We start from the raw sequence: 22948 nt of genomic DNA on the forward strand, positions 1-22948 counted from the left end.
CATGGAAAGAGGAGCGGAGGAATTCCGCGCATCACGGTGGAGCCGTATGACGCAAAGCAACGCCGTGATGAAGCCTCACAGGACATGTACTGACATGTCCAGCTCATGCACAATTCTCGGTTAGTCACACGACTGAAAACCCACCGACAGCCGTCTGAAAGCCATCTCAAAGCTGTCCTGTGAGACCAACACGGAGGTGGTTTTGAACCGCGCCATGAACGGCACGGTGGCGCATCCGTCCACTTTTCTTTCCATGAAAAAAACTCCTTTAACAGTGGAATGTGCCGAAAAAGTGCTGATGTCCACGTCTTCTGCTTTTTTGTGAAAGCCAGACGACGTCCCGGATCAACAAAGCCTTCACGTTGGAAATGTTCTGGTTGTTTCAGCGGGGTGTGAGCCTGTCGATCGGCGCTGGGAGCGCGGCGCGCTCTCAGCAGTTGTGGGCCGTCCTTAAAGCGGCAGTAACACTCCTTATTCTGTGTAATCCCCACAAAATTGTCCCTGAAAGCCATATTCATTTTCTGAATGGTGTCCTCCTGGAGGTCTCTCACAGTTTCTGGAAAACAATTGATGCAGCAAAGCTCCAAATCATTCAGACATTTATTCGCAATAAAAATCCGACAAGAGGGAGTGGACCACTAGCTCACACAAAGCCTGCTCACAGGCGAGTGATGCAACCGACAGGTATGAAAAAACGCACGCATGCGCACGAAGGTTCAAGCTTGGCTGATGCAATCGCACGTGATTCAAATCCATATGGTTTTTGCAAAAAATAAAAAGGTCCGATACTTTTTGGACAGACCTCGTATTAATTGCACCTGTTTCAACTTGTTACCTGTATAAAAGACACCTGTTCACACACTCAATCAATCACACTCCAACCTGTCCACCATAGCCAAGACCAAAGAGCTGTCTAAGGACACCAGGGACAAAACTGTAGACCTGCACAAGGCTGGGATGGACTACAGGACAACAGGCAAGCAGCTTGGTAGAAGAGACAACAACTGTTATGATTATTTATTAGAAAGTGGAAGAAACACAAGACGACTGTCAATCTCCCTCGGTCTGGGATTCCATGCAAGATCTCACTTTGTGGGTAAGGATGATTCAGCTCAGAACTACACAGGAGGACCTGGTCAATGACCTGAAGAGAGCTGGGACCACAGTCACAAAGATTACATTAGTAACACATGATGCTGTCATGGTTTAAAAATCCTGCAGGGCAGCAAGGGTCCCCCTGCTCAAGCCAGCACATGTCCAGGCCCGTTTTAAGTTCACCAGTGACCATCTGGATGATCCAGAGGAGGCACAGGAGAAGGTCATGTGGTAAGATGAGACCAAAATAGAGCTTTTTGGAATCAACTCAAATTAACATGTTTAGAGGATGAGAACAACCCCAAGAAAACCATCCCAACCGTGAAGTATGGGGGTGGAAACATCATACTCTGGGGGTGCTCTTCTGCAAAGGGGACAGGATGACTGCACCGTATCAAAGGGAGGATGGATGGGGTCATGTATTGCGAGATTTTGGCAAACAACCTCCTTCCCTCAGTAAGAGCATTGAAAATGGGTCATGGCTGGGTCTTCCAGCATGACAATGACCCCCAGGGCAACTAAGGACAGGCTCCGCAAGAAGCATTTCAAGGTCCTGGAGTGGCCTGGCCAGTCTCCAGACCTGAACTCAATAGAAAATCTTTGGAGGGAGCTGAAACTCCATACTTGAAAGATTTGGAGAAGATCTGTATGGAGGAGTGGACCAAAATCCCTGTTGCAGTATGTGAAAACTTGGTCAAGAACTACAGGAAACGTCTGACCTCTGTAATGGCAGACAAATGTTTCTGTACTAATTGTTAAGCTCTGTTTTTCTAGGGGGTCAAATACTTATTTTATGCAATAAATTGCAAATTAATTATTTAAAATCATACAATGTGATTTGTGGATTTTTTTTAAGATTCTCTCTCACAGTTGAAGTGTACCTACGATAAAATTACAGATCTCTCTATTCTTTGTAGTTGGGAAAACCTGCAAAACTGACAGGGGGTCAGTACTTAGTTTCCCCACTGTACATGTGTATGTGAATGTGTCCTTGTGAATGTTTTCATGTGCATGTGCAAGAGTGTGTGCCTGTTGTGTATGCGTGTGTGTGAGCATGAGTGCGTGCGTGTTTCTTTGTGTTTGTGTGTGAACATGTATGTGTGTGTGTGACTGCATTTCTCTCAGAGGATTGAAATTGGATGTCCATGTGTAGATGTGTGTGCATGTGTTTTGTAGTTTTGTGTCTGTGTTGTGTATGTATGTTGGAAAGTGTGTGCATGCCTGTTGTGTATGTGTGCAGGTACACAAGTGTATGTGTGTGAGCATCTGTGCTTGTGTGTGCATGTGCTTGAATACACGTGTATTTGCATGCATGTGTGTGTGCATGCAAGTCTGTGTGTGTACGTGTGTGTGTATATGTGTGCGTGTGCATGAGTGTGTGTGTCTGTGAGTGCATGTGTATATGTGTTCATGTTTGTGTGTTCATGTGTGTGTTCATGTGTGTGTGTTTTGTTTGTGTGCATGTGTTTGTGTGTATGTGTGTGTGTGAGGTGGGTTGTGTGTGTGAGTGAGCATGTGTGCGTGTGTGTGTGTGTGTGTGTGTGTGCGGGGGTGATGTGATGGCTTCCTCACACACAGCTGGTGGTCTCTGCACCCCGAGAGCCAGGTTATTCTGCAGCAGCCAGGAAGAGAGGAAAAAGCAGCAGCAGGAGGAGGAGTGGGAGGAGGAGAAGGGGGAGCAGGAACCGGAGGAGTAGCTGAGGGAGGAAGAAGGGAGAAAGAGCAGGAGGCGGAGGGAAAGGAGGAAGGGGACACCATGGTAATCATGGAAATCTGACAGATGAGCATGGAGATGAAAAAGTCGTGACATCATTCGCTGTCGGAAATTCATACAGCAACTTTTCTCATACGTTTAACTTGGTTTCTTTGTAATTGTACAGCATGTGCTGCTTGAACTAAGACCAGAGCTTCATCCTTCCATCTGCTCTCTGACACAAGACACATTAAAGCAAATTGCAGCATTTTTGAAAATTCTCCTATTTGTTCTTTCAGGCTCTATCTTACACCGTGCACAAAGGAGCACACAGTAGCAGAACGTCCAGTCAAGTGCAAGTGGGTGCTCTGGTTCTAAAATAAGGTTTTGTCAAGTTTGGTGTTGGAGCATCTTTATGGAGGTGGGGGAGGGAGCAGCAAGCAAGTGACAGATAATCAAAAACCTGGCCAAAAGCTGAGCACAGAGGGTTTTTTTTTTTGATGTTTATGCTGCACATTATCAGCAGGTTCCACAGAGGTCTACTTTAGCACTCATCATCAACACACAAAACTCCTCACAATAAATCAATAATAATAAAAATAAAGACAAGGATTAAGAAAATGGGATTTTCATACAAACATTTAACATTTCCAAATTGGGTTAAGAAACACAAATAATTTAAATCAGATAGCAAATTGTTGTTTTTTTTCTTCTGTTTTCTGACATAAATACAAACAAAAAAGAAAATGCTTCTTTACCTACATGAAAATGGAAAACAAAATCATATCTTTTTTTGATTTTGGCTTTCCTCGTGTCAAAAAGAAAATCCATTGGCTGCAAGATTGTTGGACCTCCCACACCTTACGTCACTTTTCATTCTTTTCTTTTATATTAAAAAATTCTCCCATCTGTCTCCATTTCCACTTTACAATCACGCAGGTGTCTGTGGTCAGCACACGTTCCATCTTCTAACTTCCAATCACGCAGGTGGCTGTGGTCAGCACACATTCCATCTTCTAACTTGTGGAGTCATTCAACCACTGATGTTTAACAAAACAATCATTTCTTAACAGTGATATTACCCTTGTGATAATATTTGACGAGTAAGTCCTTTCGGTTGCTCCCTTGTTTTCACTCACGGTCGCCACAGCAGATCCAAGGTGGATTTGCATGTTGATTTGGCACAAGTTTTTCACTGGGTGCCCTTCCTGACACAACTCTATATTACATGCAGAAATGTTGCAGAGGTGCAGTTTGAACTGGGGTCCTTTCGCAACCAAGCCCATTAACCACTTGGCCACCACCCCTGCATTTCTGACAGTATTTGACTAATATGCCTAAAAGTATTTTCATGGACCCACCCACAAATGACCTGAACATCTGGTTTGATTGGTTAATGTGGACACCCATTCTGAATGTCTGTTTGAATGCATGTTGAATGTGTGGAATTCAACCTGCACACCACTTGTTGAATTTTGTTAATAGGCCAAGTATAACTTGAATTATGATTAATTATTTAGGTGAGGTTTTTTGGGATAATATTCTCATATCGCTGCATGTTTTGCAGACACCCGCAGCAAAAACGACTCATTTCCTTATTCAGCTGAGGAGAGAGAGGGGTAGAATGAAATACGACTCCCTCATCTGCAGCAGGAGAAAGGGGTGTTAACATTGGTGGAAAACTCAGGAGCTAAACATTTAAAATCATCAACGCCATGTGGGTTTGATGACAACACACAGACCCCACGTGTGTGTGTGTGTGTATGCGCATGCGGATTTTGCGAATGGGACTTTTCTTCTTTCTCTCTCTGTCTGCGACAGCAAACAAGTTAAAAACAGTTCACAAATTTTTCTTTGTCACTGGTATAAAATATATTGCCAAATAAACAATGATTCCCAATCCACATAGTTTGCTTGCTGAGAGAAGAAAAGTGTGGTTTCATGTGGAGCAAAAAACAGATGGCAATCAGTTTTGAAAGTTGTGTGATATTTGCCGTGCTTGTAGTGTGTTTTAGTGTTTGTGGTGGAGTGTTGTGGCATGTGGTGTCGTTATTTTATTTATTTAGTATCAAAATAATCAGGCGTTTGGAACAGTGCGTCAAGTCTCTCTTTTTTTTTTGATCGAAGCGTGGAGCACATCATCAGAGTTTGAACCACAGCATGATTAATCCACTGATGATGAAGTGGACTTTATTGTTCTCGTCTGGACAAACCAGAGCAGGTGGATCCACCAATCTGTGCGCACAATCAGCCCAGAGGATCAGACCACGCGCTTCTCATTCCATCTTCTCCAGGACTCTGCTCCAGCGCCGTGTCCTGGAGAACAGCACAATGGGCTCCAGTGGTGGAGAACACGGGAGTTCAGGTCGAGATTTTCCCTCCCCAAAGTCTAAAACACCTTTTTCTATTTTTTTATTTTTTATTTTTGGCCACTAACACAGCCAGGACAGTCTGTACCAACACCAATAAAAAATGCTACAAAAACAAGGAATTACGTTAAAATACCCATGGATGTTGAGCTGGAATATCTGTACAAATTTTTGGAGCTTCTAATGTGCATTGGATAGGAATTGTTTTTCTGAGTGGCACAAATATAATTTGTGTGGCATCTTATTGCATGGAAATAGCCACACACACACACACACACACACACACACACACACACACACACACACACACACACACACACACACAAAAAAAAAAACTAAACAAAAAAGCATTTTCTGCATTTTATTGTGAATTGTTGTATATAAATTTGTTTATGTTACATTTTTACATATATTTTTGAAGTTTACAATTTATATTTACATTCTAAGTTATGAAAATGGTTCATTAAAACTATTTTTGTTTTTCACAGTAAAAAAAAACATTTTTTTCTGATTCGAATTTTATGTTTTTGGGATGAATACTGGGTCACTCTTTTAATGCAGTATGTCAGAATAAAAGAAAAATGCTGTGCTGAAAAAAAAATGACACCAAACAAGGCCAGGTAAAATGTTTTTTTTTTTTTTTTTTTTTTTAAGGTAAATTATGAAGGTAAAATCAAAAGTAGTCAGAAAAGTAGCCAAGACTCCAGAGGGTTAAAGCGCAGTTTGTAGTGACAGCCGGTTTCCCAAATGTAATTGACTGCAATAGACTGACCACGTTTTTCTGATTTCAGTGTGTGTGCACTGTGCTAAGCCTTAGCATTTATATAACCTCACACACACACACATCCACATGGTCATTTCATTTTCATTTCACAATGCGGCGAGCTGTGTGAGAAAACAAAGACCGAGCCACAGCTTCGTCTTTTTTGCACTCCTGTCTTTACAACTGCTTTAATTTGTACATGGGACAACACAGAGACAATGGAGGATGTCATCAAACACAGTACACTTCACACTTATGGTACAATCAACATGACACAACCAAACTATTTCAATAAATTAGCATATTCAGATGAAGGCGTGGACAGTGAGGAGATTGGTACTTCTGCATGTGCGCTCATTTCCACATTGATTGGGATTGGAACAAATCTAACTTTGATTGAATCACACAAAATAAAATTCATGAATGTTTTCCTTCCCCAGAGAACTGTCTCTACAAACCCTCCAAAGGCCTGATGATTTAAACTGAAAGGACTGTGTGTTATCATTTGACCTGAAAGTCACAGTATCACAGGGGCGGTTTTCTGTGAAATTTCTGTGGAGTCATCTTCAAGCACACGCCATCAAGAGCAGTCACTGTCCACAACACAATTCTACTTCAAAGGTTCTCCTGAAAGCCAGAATGGGTTAAACTCCAGTCAGCACAAGTTATCAGACACTGGACAGGTGAAATAAACCTGCCTAAACCAGAGATGTTACAAGCCAAAAAGCCTCTCCCTCCAAGATAAGAGTCATAAAAGCACAGACACTCCCCACAGACGCTACGGATTAATGTCCAACATTTGGAGCAGACCCATACCTCCCCCTGCAGGTCAACATGGGAAAGAACACGTCTATTCTTCACTGTACAAATATGATTTTAGTAGGAAAGTTATAATGTTTTCCTTGTTTGTATAATTAATCAAAAGACAAATCTTGAATTCAGTTAGAAAAAGAACCTAAGGGCCACTTCACACATAGTGCAACGTTTGGATGAAGTGCACACTTAGTGTGCATGACGCAGGAATCGTGTGCAAACCGTGTATTGTCGTCCCTGCCTCCAACACCTCGTACACGTTTTGCTACAACTATCTGCGCACAAAAGTGCCTGAAAGTGAAAGTGTGCACTGTGCGAACCTATCACACCCTCTCACGGCAGGTCCTGGCCAAATTCCAGGTGACACACACGAACACCTAACACCGCTTGCATGGCACTTAGAAAATGTGCAGCCGGTCGCACTCTTGGCACAATAACAGACTGCAGACAATCACTTCCGTACTCGCAGAGAAATTTGTCTAAGTCACACATGAGTCGATTTCTGCTCCCCTCCACAGCATGTCTTTTTCCTGGTTCTCTCCCTCAGCCCCAACCAGTCCCAGCAGAAGACTGCCCCTCCCTGAGCCTGGTTCTGCTAGAGGTTTCTTCCTGTTAAAAGGGAGTTTTTCCTTCCCACTGTAGCCAAGTGCTTGCTCACAGGGGGTCGTTTTGATCGTTGGGGTTTTACATAATTATTGTATGGCCTTGCCTTACAATATAAAGCGCCTTGGGGCAACTGTTTGTTGTGATTTGGCGCTATATAAAAAAATTGATTGATTGATTGATTGACATGAGTGTGGCTTTGGTCTGTGCGCTAAGATGACAGGAGGTGTATCCTCCCACTGAAGCTGCTGTGGAAATCTGTAGATCTGGACAGTCCAGCTGGACACCACGTACTGCATTTGGATAGACATGGACAAAAAGCTGTCCACTGTGATGCGCATGTCTGTTTACTGTTATCAAGTGGACATAAATAAAAATGTATATCATTGCGACGGTGACATGCTGCAGGGAGTGAAGGTGCGCACAGCGTGCATATGGACAGACTGCTCCCAGGTTGAAACGGACCGTCAGATCAGAACACGCAGCAGGCGATCTCATTGTCACGTCACCCATGTGAGCTCTGACGCGGTGTCCTGTGGCACGTCGTCTACAAAACACATGAGCGTGGCCGGTTGGAGATGCGCCAGCAGATGTGGACATGAAGGAAACTGCTTCTCATTCATGTCATTTCATGACTGTATGTCTGTGACCATGGGTTATTTACAGAGGAACAGAATGGGTCACATTTGTATTGCTCGCTTGATAAATGCTACGTTTTTTATGGTGTGTGATTCAAATTTTTTTTTTTTTTTTTTGTAATACTTCCAATGTCCTTCCTGATATAAGGCAGATTCCTGCATCTTTCAAAGAACCCTACCAGCTGTTTTTTTTTTTATATTTGAGGTGGGCTTCATAGATAATTGGCAAAGCTTCTGGGGAAAACCTGGTCTTGTTAGGAGAGACGGCATCCATCCCACTTTGGATGGAGCAGCTCTCATTTCTAGAAATCTGGCCAATTTTCTTAAATCCTCCAAACCGTGACTATCCAGGGTTGGGACCAGGAAGCAGAGTTGTAGTCTTACACACCTCTCTGCAGCTTCTCTCCCCCTGCCATCCCCTCATTACCCCATCCCCGTAGAGACGGTGCCTGCTCCCAGACTACCAATAACCAGCAAAAATCTATTTAAGCATAAAAATTCAAAAAGAAAAAATAATATAGCACCTTCAACTGCACCACAGACTAAAACAGTTAAATGTGGTCTGTTAAACATTAGGTCTCTCTCTTCTAAGTCCCTGTTAGTAAATGATATAATAATTGATCAACATATTGATTTATTCTGCCTTACAGAAACCTGGTTACAGCAGGATGAATATGTTAGTTTAAATGAGTCAACACCCCCGAGTCACACTAACTGTCAGAATGCTCGTAGCACGGGCCGGGGCGGAGGATTAGCAGCAATCTTCCATTCCAGCTTATTAATTAATCAAAAACCCAGACAGAGCTTTAATTCATTTGAAAGCTTGTCTCTTAGTCTTAGTCAAATTGGAAGTCCCAAAAACCAGTTTTATTTGTTATTATCTATCGTCCACCTGGTCGTTACTGTGAGTTTCTCTGTGAATTTTCAGACCTTTTGTCTGACTTAGTGCTTAGCTCAGATAAGATAATTATAGTGGGCGATTTTAACATCCACACAGATGCTGAGAATGACAGCCTCAACACTGCATTTAATCTATTATTAGACTCTATTGGCTTTGCTCAAAAAGTAAATGAGTCCACCCACAACTTTAATCATATCTTAGATCTTGTTCTGACTTATGGTATGGAAATAGAAGACTTAACAGTATTCCCTGAAAACTCCCTTCTGTCTGATCATTTCTTAATAACATTTACATTTACTCTGATGGACTACCCAGCAGTGGGGAATAAGTTTCATTACACTAGAAGTCTTTCAGAAAGCGCTGTAACTAGGTTTAAGGATATGATTCCTTCTTTATGTTCTCTAATGCCATATACCAACACAGTGCAGAGTAGCTACCTAAACTCTGTAAGGGAGATAGAGTATCTCGTCAATAGTTTTACATCCTCATTGAAGACAACTTTGGATGCTGTAGCTCCTCTGAAAAAGAGAGCTTTAAATCAGAAGTGTCTGACTCCGTGGTATAACTCACAAACTCGTAGCTTAAAGCAGATAACCCGTAAGTTGGAGAGGAAATGGCATCTCACTAAGATCTTCACTTAGCCTGGAAAAAGAGTCTGTTGCTCTATAAAAAAGCCCTCCGTAAAGCTAGGACATCTTTCTACTCATCACTAATTGAAGAAAATAAGAACAACCCCAGGTTTCTTTTCAGCACTGTAGCCAGGCTGACAAAGAGTCAGAGCTCTATTGAGCTGAGTATTCCATTAACTTTAACTAGTAATGACTTCATGACTTTCTTTGCTAACAAAATTTTAACTATTAGAGAAAAAATTACTCATAACCATCCCAAAGACGTATCGTTATCTTTGGCTGCTTTCAGTGATGCCGGTATTTGGTTAGACTCTTTCTCTCCGATTGTTCTGTCTGAGTTATTTTCATTAGTTACTTCATCCAAACCATCAACATGTTTATTAGACCCCATTCCTACCAGGCTGCTCAAGGAAGCCCTACCATTATTTAATGCTTCGATCTTAAATGTGATCAATCTATCTTTGTTAGTTGGCTATGTACCACAGGCTTTTAAGGTGGCAGTAATTAAACCATTACTTAAAAAGCCATCACTTGACCCAGCTATCTTAGCTAATTATAGGCCAATCTCCAACCTTCCTTTTCTCTCAAAAATTCTTGAAAGGGTAGTTGTAAAACAGCTAACTGATCATCTGCAGAGGAATGGTCTATTTGAAGAGTTTCAGTCAGGTTTTAGAATTCATCATAGTACAGAAACAGCATTAGTGAAGGTTACAAATGATCTTCTTATGGCCTCGGACAGTGGACTCATCTCTGTGCTTGTTCTGTTAGACCTCAGTGCTGCTTTTGATACTGTTGACCATAAAATTTTATTACAGAGATTAGAGCATGCCATAGGTATTAAAGGCACTGCGCTGCGGTGGTTTGAATCATATTTGTCTAATAGATTACAATTTGTTCATGTAAATGGGGAATCTTCTTCACAGACTAAAGTTAATTATGGAGTTCCACAAGGTTCTGTGCTAGGACCAATTTTATTCACTTTATACATGCTTCCCTTAGGCAGTATTATTAGACGGTATTGCTTAAATTTTCATTGTTACGCAGATGATACCCAGCTTTATCTATCCATGAAGCCAGAGGACACACACCAATTAGCTAAACTGCAGGATTGTCTTAGAAGGAGAGAGCATATCTCACCCATATTGGCCTCTCTTCATTGGCTTCCTGTTAATTCTAGAATAGAATTTAAAATTCTTCTTCTTACTTATAAGGTTTTGAATAATCAGGTCCCATCTTATCTTAGGGACCTCGTAGTACCATATCACCCCAATAGAGCGCTTCGCTCTCAGACTGCAGGCTTACTTGTAGTTCCTAGGGTTTGTAAGAGTAGAATGGGAGGCAGAGCCTTCAGCTTTCAGGCTCCTCTCCTGTGGAACCAGCTCCCAATTCAGATCAGGGAGACAGACACCCTCTCTACTTTTAAGATTAGGCTTAAAACTTTCCTTTTTGCTAAAGCTTATAGTTAGGGCTGGATCAGGTGACCCTGAACCATCCCTTAGTTATGCTGCTATAGACGTAGACTGCTGGGGGGTTCCCATGATGCACTGTTTCTTTCTCTTTTTGCTCTGTATGCACCACTCTGCATTTAATCATTAGTGATCGATCTCTGCTCCCCTCCACAGCATGTCTTTTTCCTGGTTCTCTCCCTCAGCCCCAACCAGTCCCAGCAGAAGACTGCCCCTCCCTGAGCCTGGTTCTGCTGGAGGTTTCTTCCTGTTAAAAGGGAGTTTTTCCTTCCCACTGTAGCCAAGTGCTTGCTCACAGGGGGTCGTTTTGACCGGTGGGGTTTTACATAATTATTGTATGGCCTTGCCTTACAATATAAAGCGCCTTGGGGCAACTGTTTGTTGTGATTTGGCGCTATATAAAAAAATTGATTGATTGATTGATTGATATTTCCTCCACATAAGCAGCATAGCTGGCACTGTGTGTTCCTGCCCGAAAGACACCGGCACGTGCATGAACTCTCGCACTGGGTTTATGCACGCCTGTACGTCGGCACGATGTTTGGTGGTGCGCTAATCTCGAACTGTTTTGCGCTGTTTCACCATTTTCGTCCAAATGCCATCCAAACTTCGCACTATGTGTGTGAAGGGGCTATAAGAAAAGGATGTGTGATGTGTTTTTCCTCTAACTTTCTCAGTGAGCAAGTGAAACTGTACACCAAATGCTCTTTAAAAGGTCCAGAACAAAGACATCTCTTGCTCTTTCACTCTCTTACCTGACTCTTCTAACGCTCTTCTTTTTTCTTTCATGCTGTTTGTTTATTGGCTGTCACAGAGCCTCTTGCGGCCTGTCTTTGCAAATGGCCCCTTAACATATAACACAAAGTTGGGCAAATGAGGCTGAAATTGGCCAAAAAAGGCAGAAAAAAAATTGGTGAACCTTGAAAAATTCCAGCAGCTGTCAGGAGGGACAGACGGTCAGACAGCTGTGTACAGATGCCATAGGATTCCACGGTGAAGCTTTCGTGCACACTTGTAAGTAGCAATGACACAGCAGTCAGCTGCAGTGACTTGCCGGCAACACGCCCACCTGTTTGTTGCAACTCACAGCTGGAGAACACATATTGTGCCATGAAGAACATCACCTGTCAACATGCCACTGCAATGTTTATGTGTCGCCAGGCTATCAAGACATGGTGAAATTTAAAAACAAACAAGATCAGCTTTGGATTGCCCCCAGCCACATCTCAGCATGCACAACACTGACCATGCAGTCAGGTTGGGCCATCTGAAATGATCTGTATCATCTTTGTGATTAGCCAGGCTAATGTCCATCATTGTGAATTGTTGTATATAAATTTGTTTATGTTACATTTTTACATATATTTTTGAAGTTTACAATTTATATTTACATTATAAGTTATGAAAATGGTTCATTAAAACTATTTTTTTCTGATTCGAATTTTATGTTTTTGGGATGAATACTGGGTCACTCTTTTAATGCAGTATGTCAGAATAAAAGAAAAATGCTGTGCTGAAAAAAAAAATGACACCAAACAAGGCCAGGTAAAATGTTTTTTTTTTTTTTTTTTAAGGTAAATTATGAAGGTAAAATCAAAAGTAGTCAGAAAAGTAGCCAAGACTCCAGAGGGTTAAAGCGCAGTTTGTAGTGACAGCCGGTTTCCCAAATGTAATTGACTGCAATAGACTGACCACGTTTTTCTGATTTCAGTGTGTGTGCACTGTGCTAAGCCTTAGCATTTATATAACCTCACACACACACACATCCACATGGTCATTTCATTTTCATTTCACAATGCGGCGAGCTGTGTGAGAAAACAAAGACCGAGCCACAGCTTCGTCTTTTTTGCACTCCTGTCTTTACAACTGCTTTAATTTGTACATGGGACAACACAGAGACAATGGAGGATGTCATCAAACACAGTACACTTCACACTTATGGTACAATCAACATGACACAACCAAACTATTTCAATAAATTAGCATATTCAGATGAAGGCGTGGACAGTGAGGAGATTGGTACTTCTGCATGTGCGCTCATTTCCACATTGATTGGGATTGGAACAAATCTAACTTTGATTGAATCACACAAAATAAAATTCATGAATGTTTTCCTTCCCCAGAGAACTGTCTCTACAAACCCTCCAAAGGCCTGGTGATTTAAACTGAAAGGACTGTGTGTTATCATTTGACCTGAAAGTCACAGTATCACAGGGGCGGTTTTCTGTGAAATTTCTGTGGAGTCATCTTCAAGCACACGCCATCAAGAGCAGTCACTGTCCACAACACAATTCTACTTCAAAGGTTCTCCTGAAAGCCAGAATGGGTTAAACTCCAGTCAGCACAAGTTATCAGACACTGGACAGGTGAAATAAACCTGCCTAAACCAGAGATGTTACAAGCCAAAAAGCCTCTCCCTCCAAGATAAGAGTCATAAAAGCACAGACACTCCCCACAGACGCTACGGATTAATGTCCAACATTTGGAGCAGACCCATACCTCCCCCTGCAGGTCAACATGGGAAAGAACACGTCTATTCTTCACTGTACAAATATGATTTTAGTAGGAAAGTTATAATGTTTTCCTTGTTTGTATAATTAATCAAAAGACAAATCTTGAATTCAGTTAGAAAAAGAACCTAAGGGCCACTTCACACATAGTGCAACGTTTGGATGAAGTGCACACTTAGTGTGCATGACGCAGGAATCGTGTGCAAACCGTGTATTGTCGTCCCTGCCTCCAACACCTCGTACACGTTTTGCTACAACTATCTGCGCACAAAAGTGCCTGAAAGTGAAAGTGTGCACTGTGCGAACCTATCACACCCTCTCACGGCAGGTCCTGGCCAAATTCCAGGTGACACACACGAACACCTAACACCGCTTGCATGGCACTTAGAAAATGTGCAGCCGGTCGCACTCTTGGCACAATAACAGACTGCAGACAATCACTTCCGTACTCGCAGAGAAATTTGTCTAAGTCACACATGAGTCGATTTCTGCTCCCCTCCACAGCATGTCTTTTTCCTGGTTCTCTCCCTCAGCCCCAACCAGTCCCAGCAGAAGACTGCCCCTCCCTGAGCCTGGTTCTGCTAGAGGTTTCTTCCTGTTAAAAGGGAGTTTTTCCTTCCCACTGTAGCCAAGTGCTTGCTCACAGGGGGTCGTTTTGATCGTTGGGGTTTTACATAATTATTGTATGGCCTTGCCTTACAATATAAAGCGCCTTGGGGCAACTGTTTGTTGTGATTTGGCGCTATATAAAAAAATTGATTGATTGATTGATTGACATGAGTGTGGCTTTGGTCTGTGCGCTAAGATGACAGGAGGTGTGTCCTCCCACTGAAGCTGCTGTGGAAATCTGTAGATCTGGACAGTCCAGCTGGACACCACGTACTGCATTTGGATAGACATGGACAAAAAGCTGTCCACTGTGATGCGCATGTCTGTTTACTGTTATCAAGTGGACATAAATAAAAATGTATATCATTGCGACGGTGACATGCTGCAGGGAGTGAAGGTGCGCACAGCGTGCACATGGACAGACTGCTCCCAGGTTGAAACGGACCGTCAGATCAGAACACGCAGCAGGCGATCTCATTGTCACGTCACCCATGTGAGCTCTGACGCGGTGTCCTGTGGCACGTCGTCTACAAAACACATGAGCGTGGCCGGTTGGAGATGCGCCAGCAGATGTGGACATGAAGGAAACTGCTTCTCATTCATGTCATTTCATGACTGTATGTCTGTGACCATGGGTTATTTACAGAGGAACAGAATGGGTCACATTTGTATTGCTCGCTTGATAAATGCTACGTTTTTTATGGTGTGTGATTCAAATTTTTTTTTTTTTTTTTTGTAATACTTCAAATGTCCTTCCTGATATAAGGCAGATTCCTGCATCTTTCAAAGAACCCTACCAGCTGTTTTTTTTTATATATTTGAGGTGGGCTTCATAGATAATTGGCAAAGCTTCTGGGGAAAACCTGGTCTTGTTAGGAGAGACGGCATCCATCCCACTTTGGATGGAGCAGCTCTCATTTCTAGAAATCTGGCCAATTTTCTTAAATCCTCCAAACTGTGACTATCCAGGGTTGGGACCAGGAAGCAGAGTTGTAGTCTTACACACCTCTCTGCAGCTTCTCTCCCCCTGCCATCCCCTCATTACCCCATCCCCGTAGAGACGGTGCCTGCTCCCAGACCACCAATAACCAGCAAAAATCTATTTAAGCATAAAAATTCAAAAAGAAAAAATAATATAGCACCTTCAACTGCACCACAGACTAAAACAGTTAAATGTGGTCTGTTAAACATTAGGTCTCTCTCTTCTAAGTCCCTGTTAGTAAATGATATAATAATTGATCAACATATTGATTTATTCTGCCTTACAGAAACCTGGTTACAGCAGGATGAATATGTTAGTTTAAATGAGTCAACACCCCCGAGTCACACTAACTGTCAGAATGCTCGTAGCACGGGCCGGGGCGGAGGATTAGCAGCAATCTTCCATTCCAGCTTATTAATTAATCAAAAACCCAGACAGAGCTTTAATTCATTTGAAAGCTTGTCTCTTAGTCTTGTCCATCCAAATTGGAAGTCCCAAAAACCAGTTTTATTTGTTATTATCTATCGTCCACCTGGTCGTTACTGTGAGTTTCTCTGTGAATTTTCAGACCTTTTGTCTGACTTAGTGCTTAGCTCAGATAAGATAATTATAGTGGGCGATTTTAACATCCACACAGATGCTGAGAATGACAGCCTCAACACTGCATTTAATCTATTATTAGACTCTATTGGCTTTGCTCAAAAAGTAAATGAGTCCACCCACCACTTTAATCATATCTTAGATCTTGTTCTGACTTATGGTATGGAAATAGAAGACTTAACAGTATTCCCTGAAAACTCCCTTCTGTCTGATCATTTCTTAATAACATTTACATTTACTCTGATGGACTACCCAGCAGTGGGGAATAAGTTTCATTACACTAGAAGTCTTTCAGAAAGCGCTGTAACTGGGTTTAAGGATATGATTCCTTCTTTATGTTCTCTAATGCCATATACCAACACAGTGCAGAGTAGCTACCTAAACTCTGTAAGGGAGATAGAGTATCTCGTCAATAGTTTTACATCCTCATTGAAGACAACTTTGGATGCTGTAGCTCCTCTGAAAAAGAGAGCTTTAAATCAGAAGTGTCTGACTCCGTGGTATAACTCACAAACTCGTAGCTTAAAGCAGATAACCCGTAAGTTGGAGAGGAAATGGCATCTCACTAATTTAGAAGATCTTCACTTAGCCTGGAAAAAGAGTCTGTTGCTCTATAAAAAAGCCCTCCGTAAGGCTAGGACATCTTTCTACTCATCACTAATTGAAGAAAATAAGAACAACCCCAGGTTTCTTTTCAGCACTGTAGCCAGGCTGACAAAGAGTCAGAGCTCTATTGAGCTGAGTATTCCATTAACTTTAACTAGTAATGACTTCATGACTTTCTTTGCTAACAAAATTTTAACTATTAGAGAAAAAATTACTCATAACCATCCCAGAGACGTATCGTTATCTTTGGCTGCTTTCAGTGATGCCGGTATTTGGTTAGACTCTTTCTCTCCGATTGTTCTGTCTGAGTTATTTTCATTAGTTACTTCATCCAAACCATCAACATGTTTATTAGACCCCATTCCTACCAGGCTGCTCAAGGAAGCCCTACCATTATTTAATGCTTCGATCTTAAATATGATCAATCTATCTTTGTTAGTTGGCTATGTACCACAGGCTTTTAAGGTGGCAGTAATTAAACCATTACTTAAAAAGCCATCACTTGACCCAGCTATCTTAGCTAATTATAGGCCAATCTCCAACCTTCCTTTTCTCTCAAAAATTCTTGAAAGGGTAGTTGTAAAACAGCTAACTGATCATCTGCAGAGGAATGGTCTATTTGAAGAGTTTCAGTCAGGTTTTAGAATTCATCATAGTACAGAAACAGCATTAGTGAAGGTTACAAATGATCTTCTTATGGCCTCGGACAGTGGACTCATCTCTGTGCTTGTTCTGTTAGACCTCAGTGCTGCTTTTGATACTGTTGACCATAAAATTTTATTACAGAGATTAGAGCATGCCATAGGTATTAAAGGCACTGCGCTGCGGTGGTTTGAATCATATTTGTCTAATAGATTACAATTTGTTCATGTAAATGGGGAATCTTCTTCACAGACTAAAGTTAATTATGGAGTTCCACAAGGTTCTGTGCTAGGACCAATTTTATTCACTTTATACATGCTTCCCTTAGGCAGTATTATTAGACGGTATTGCTTAAATTTTCATTGTTACGCAGATGATACCCAGCTTTATCTATCCATGAAGCCAGAGGACACACACCAATTAGCTAAACTGCAGGATTGTCTTACAGACATAAAGACATGGATGACCTCTAATTTCCTGCTTTTAAACTCAGATAAAACTGAAGTTATTGTACTTGGCCCCACAAATCTTAGAAACATGGTGTCTAACCAGATCCTTACTCTGGATGGCATTACCCTGACCTCTAGTAATACTGTGAGAAATCTTGGAGTCATTTTTGATCAGGATATGTCATTCAAAGCGCATATTAAACAAATATGTAGGACTGCTTTTTTGCATTTACGCAATATCTCTAAAATCAGAAAGATCTTGTCTCAGAGTGATGCTGAAAAACTAATTCATGCATTTATTTCCTCTAGGCTGGACTATTGTAATTCATTATTATCAGGTTGTCCTAAAAGTTCCCTAAAAAGCCTTCAGTTAATTCAAAATGCTGCAGCTAGAGTACTGACGGGGACTAGAAGGAGAGAGCATATCTCACCCATATTGGCCTCTCTTCATTGGCTTCCTGTTAATTCTAGAATAGAATTTAAAATTCTTCTTCTTACTTATAAGGTTTTGAATAATCAGGTCCCATCTTATCTTAGGGACCTCGTAGTACCATATCACCCCAATAGAGCGCTTCGCTCTCAGACTGCAGGCTTACTTGTAGTTCCTAGGGTTTGTAAGAGTAGAATGGGAGGCAGAGCCTTCAGCTTTCAGGCTCCTCTCCTGTGGAACCAGCTCCCAATTCAGATCAGGGAGACAGACACCCTCTCTACTTTTAAGATTAGGCTTAAAACTTTCCTTTTTGCTAAAGCTTATAGTTAGGGCTGGATCAGGTGACCCTGAACCATCCCTTAGTTATGCTGCTATAGACGTAGACTGCTGGGGGGTTCCCATGATGCACTGTTTCTTTCTCTTTTTGCTCTGTATGCACCACTCTGCATTTAATCATTAGTGATCGATCTCTGCTCCCCTCCACAGCATGTCTTTTTCCTGGTTCTCTCCCTCAGCCCCAACCAGTCCCAGCAGAAGACTGCCCCTCCCTGAGCCTGGTTCTGCTGGAGGTTTCTTCCTGTTAAAAGGGAGTTTTTCCTTCCCACTGTAGCCAAGTGCTTGCTCACAGGGGGTCGTTTTGACCGTTGGGGTTTTACATAATTATTGTATGGCCTTGCCTTACAATATAAAGCGCCTTGGGGCAACTGTTTGTTGTGATTTGGCGCTATATAAAAAAATTGATTGATTGATTGATTGATAGATATTTCCTCCACATAAGCAGCATAGCTGGCACTGTGTGTTCCTGCCCAAAAGACACCGGCACGTGCATGAACTCTCGCACTGGGTTTATGCACGCCTGTACGTCGGCATGATGTTTGGTGTTGCGCTAATCTCGAACTGTTTTGCGCTGTTTCTCCATTTTCGTCCAAATGCCATCCAAACTTCGCACTACGTGTGTGAAGGGGCTATAAGAAAAGGATGTGTGATGTGTTTTTCCTCTAACTTTCTCAGTGAGCAAGTGAAACTGTACACCAAATGCTCTTTAAAAGGTCCAGAACAAAGACATCTCTTGCTCTTTCACTCTCTTACCTGACTCTTCTAACGCTCTTCTTTTTTCTTTCATGCTGTTTGTTTATTGGCTGTCACAGAGCCTCTTGCGGCCTGTCTTTGCAAATGGCCCCTTAACATATAACACAAAGTTGGGCAAATGAGGCTGAAACTGGCCAAAAAAGGCAGAAAAAAAATTGGTGAACCTTGAAAAATTCCAGCAGCTGTCAGGAGGGACAGACGGTCAGACAGCTGTGTACAGATGCCATAGGATTCCACGGTGAAGCTTTCGTGCACACTTGTAAGTAGCAATGACACAGCAGTCAGCTGCAGTGACTTGCCGGCAACACGCCCACCTGTTTGTTGCAACTCACAGCTGGAGAACACATATTGTGCCATGAAGAACATCACCTGTCAACATGCCACTGCAATGTTTATGTGTCGCCAGGCTATCAAGACATGGTGAAATTTAAAAACAAACAAGATCAGCTTTGGATTGCCCCCAGCCACATCTCAGCATGCACAACACTGACCATGCAGCCAGGTTGGGCCATCTGAAATGATCTGTATCATCTTTGTGATTAGCCAGGCTAATGTCCATCGTAGTGGCGTCTGGAGAGGTGATGTTCTTGATGGTAACGATAACACAGCGGTCAGCTGTTGCATCATGGACATGACAGCCATCCAGATATGCACGCTGCATTGGATAGCGATCGCACTCCAGCCACTGTTCGAGCCTTCGCCACCTCACCTACACCTCGACAATGTTAGATCATGCTGTGGAGGCCACGCATGGATCATGCCCCCCCACACGCCATTTGTGTTGCTTGGCGGGGGAGGGGGGGGGGCGCACAACACACTGACCGCCCTTTGAGCTTTCATACACCTGGAAAGCAGCTAGAAAGTGGTTGCTTGTTGTCTACTTTTGTGCCGGCAGCATGAATGGCCCTGCATTTTCTAAGTGCCTTGCGAGTGGTGTTGGATGTTTGTGGGTGGCAGCTGGATTCTGGTCGAGAGTGGGTTGAATGGGTACTCGCACATCATTCGCTGTCATTCGGCCACTGGTGTGAAGGCTGCCTCAATTGCGCCATTGGGCCAGGGTTCAACGTGGCTGATGATTTTGTGCAGCCCCTTGATTGCAACTCGATTTGTTCAATCTGCGTTCGACATGCCGTGCAAATGGGTTGCCAACTCGAACAACACGCAAATGTAAAATGCATGTTCTGTGACCAAATGGTTGTGGCAACTGCTGTACGAGGCGTTTGAGGCCACTCTGATTTTTCATGAGTGACATTCGACATTTGAATGCTTCTTCATGTGCTGTTCAGCCTCAATCATGTTATGTGTGAAGGGGCCATAAATTTTACCACATGGCTTTTGTTCTTTGTTCTTTTGTTTCATGTTTTGGTCAACGGTAACTCGTGGGGTTTGTGGTTTTTCATTAAACTCACGTTGGCTTGGTCACGTTGGCATTTCTATAGCTATTTTCCACTGCAGATATGTAAAGGTGATGCTTGGAACCATTAATAGTGTGAAAACATGAAGTCATCAGAGTGATGTGTACACCAGCGGCACATTGATGAGTAATTAACAGAACCATGTGGATGCGATTATATGGATTGATATAAAACCATGTACCAAGTGATGCATGAAATGGCACTAACAGTGGCTGTATTAGCATCAGAGGACCTTGCAAATGGTGCAATCTGATGTCAGAGTGTATTCAGGGAATGCTTGGATTTTCTTGCAAATTACAATAATTGGCTCATAAACTGATTTTGATAACGAAGGCCACTGATACTGGAGCTGTGTGCACAACTGTGGCCGTCCCAGAGCACAATACAGTGAGGAGCCAGGGGTTGTCTCCGCCCATAGTTACTGTCTACCCTGTGCTTCCTCCAATCCTCCATCCAAATGTCATCAGGCATATCACATTCCTACATTAAAGTGCCATTTGCAGCGAGAGCCGGTTTCCCAAATATAATTGGAGCTATTGACTGCACACATATTCACATCATATGTGATGCGCAAATCCGCATCAGGCTGGTGGCTGGCACAGTGCACGATGGCAGGTGCTTGCTGTGTAAATAGTGTATTTGTGTAAATGATCTGAACATAAACCAGCACGGCTACATTTGGGCATGTGCACATTCAAAATGATTATTATTATTATTAATGTATTATTAAAGAGTGTCTTAACAGGCTTCCTGTGTTCCATATATGTCAATAAATGCATGTGTAAATTGTGAATGTCACACTGTCAGTGGAGATGCACCTCACCTTTTTAACGTCAGTGTGTATGCACTTTTCTGCCTCACACACATATGCGCCATAGCTCCCACAAACATTTTCCCAGTTTCATGATTAATCCATTTAACAGTGTACCAAATAAACTCCCTGCATGTCTCCATGTAATTTCCAGTCATCTACGAGGTCTGTTAGAAAAGTAACGGACCTTTTTATTTTATGCAAAAAATATATGGATTTGATTTATATGTTTTTACGTCAGCCAAGATTGAACCTTCGTGCGCATGCGTGAGTTTTTTCACGCCTGTCGGTTGCGTCATTCGCCTGTGGGCAGGCTTTGAGTGAGCACTGGTCCACCCCCCTCGTCTGATTTTTATTGTCAGGGAAATGGCGGAATGATTTGGGCTTTGCTCCATCAGAATTTTTTCAGAAACTGTTAGAGACAGGCAGCTGGAAACCATTCAGAAAATTAATTTGGCTTTCAGTGAAAAATTTTGGGCTTCACAGAGATTAAGAAGTGCTACTACCGCTTTAAGGACAGCCCACAATGGCGCACGGCGCGCCGAGCCACGATCGACAGGCAGAAACGACCATTTCATTGCTAAACGGATGGCTGTATGGCTCCGGGACCATCGTGTGCAATATCTCTGGTTATCACAAAAGCTGGACATGAGCCATTTTCCGGCAGATTTCACTTTTAACAAGAGATTTTGTCATGGAAAGCCGCGCGAAGGCTTCGTGCGTCACGACGGATTCGCTGATGGAGCGAGACAAAGAACACCTCCGTTTGGAGTGTTAGAGGACAAGTTGGGACATGCCCAGCTCTCCACAATTTCTCTTATACTCACTCGACTGGTAAGCCACTGAAAGCTGAGATAGGCATGTCCAGCTCTTGAGATAACCAGAGCAATTGCACACGATGGTCCCGGAGCCATACAGCCATCTGTTTAGAAATGAAGTAGTTGTTTCTGCCTGTCGATCGCGGCTTGGAGCGCGGTGCACCGTGCGCCATTGTGGGCCGTCCTTAAAGCAGTAGTAACACTCCTTAATCTCTGTGAAGCCCAAAAAATTTTCACAGAAAGCCAAATGAATTTTCTGAATGGTTTCCAGCTGCCTGTCTCTAACAGTTTCTGAAAAAAATTGTAATGAAGCAAAGCCCAAATCATTCCGCCATTTCCCTGACAATAAAAATCCGACGAGGGGGGTGGACCAGTGTTCACTCAAAGCCTGCCCACAGACGAATGACGCAACCGACAGGCGTGAAAAAACTCACACATGCGCACGAAGGTTCAAGCTTGGCTGACGTAAAAACATATGAATCAAATCCATATATTTTTCGCATAAAATAAAAAGGTCCGTTACTTCTCTACCAGACCTCGTATAGCATAATTTGTTTTCTGTGTTCATGTTGTCTGATGTGACATCATGGGGAATCCCTGCTCAAAGGGCCTATTTACATGAAATTTCATATTCAAATGGGGTGTGGCCTGGGAGGACTTTGGTTCTGCGCTCAATATTTTAAGAACTTTTAAATCTTTAAATTGTCTCCGTAATAAAACCATGAATTATTGTTCATCTTCTTAAAATGTCAGTCATCAGGTTTATTCCTTGAATATGTGTAAATAAATGTGTACATATTACACAAGTGGCTTAGATAAGAGACTGATTAATGTTGTTTAAATAATGTTCCTGTGCATAAAACAGGTGATGCTCATTTTCAATGTTTAATAATATTTCATATTTAATTCAGTATTGTCTTAGCTTTTATTTTATTACATAAATTTATTGTGAGCACACATGTGCTCTCCACATTATTAAATATTAAAAATCATTACATCTGCCCATATGTGAGGCAC

At 42.3% G+C, this 22948-nt stretch overlaps 1 protein-coding gene across 5 annotated transcripts in view; it reads right to left on the reverse strand.

The window, feature by feature from the left end:
• Positions 1-22948, reverse strand: part of LOC117513713 (glutamate receptor ionotropic, kainate 2) — a 1177061-nt gene that overhangs the window by 86418 nt on the left and 1067695 nt on the right. The window contains exon 17 of one of the 5 annotated variants that reach the window (XM_034173959.1): positions 2673-2792. The exons of the other annotated variants lie outside the window; for them this stretch is intronic. Within the exon in view, the coding sequence (XP_034029850.1) occupies positions 2703-2792 (90 nt within the window). The 3' untranslated portion in view covers positions 2673-2702. Of the gene's footprint in view, positions 1-2672; positions 2793-22948 lie in introns of those variants that run through there. 5 annotated transcript variants of the gene reach the window in all.

The sequence above is a fragment of the Thalassophryne amazonica genome, chromosome 7, assembly GCF_902500255.1.
Source record: "Thalassophryne amazonica chromosome 7, fThaAma1.1, whole genome shotgun sequence".
NCBI lineage: Eukaryota > Metazoa > Chordata > Actinopteri > Batrachoidiformes > Batrachoididae > Thalassophryne > Thalassophryne amazonica.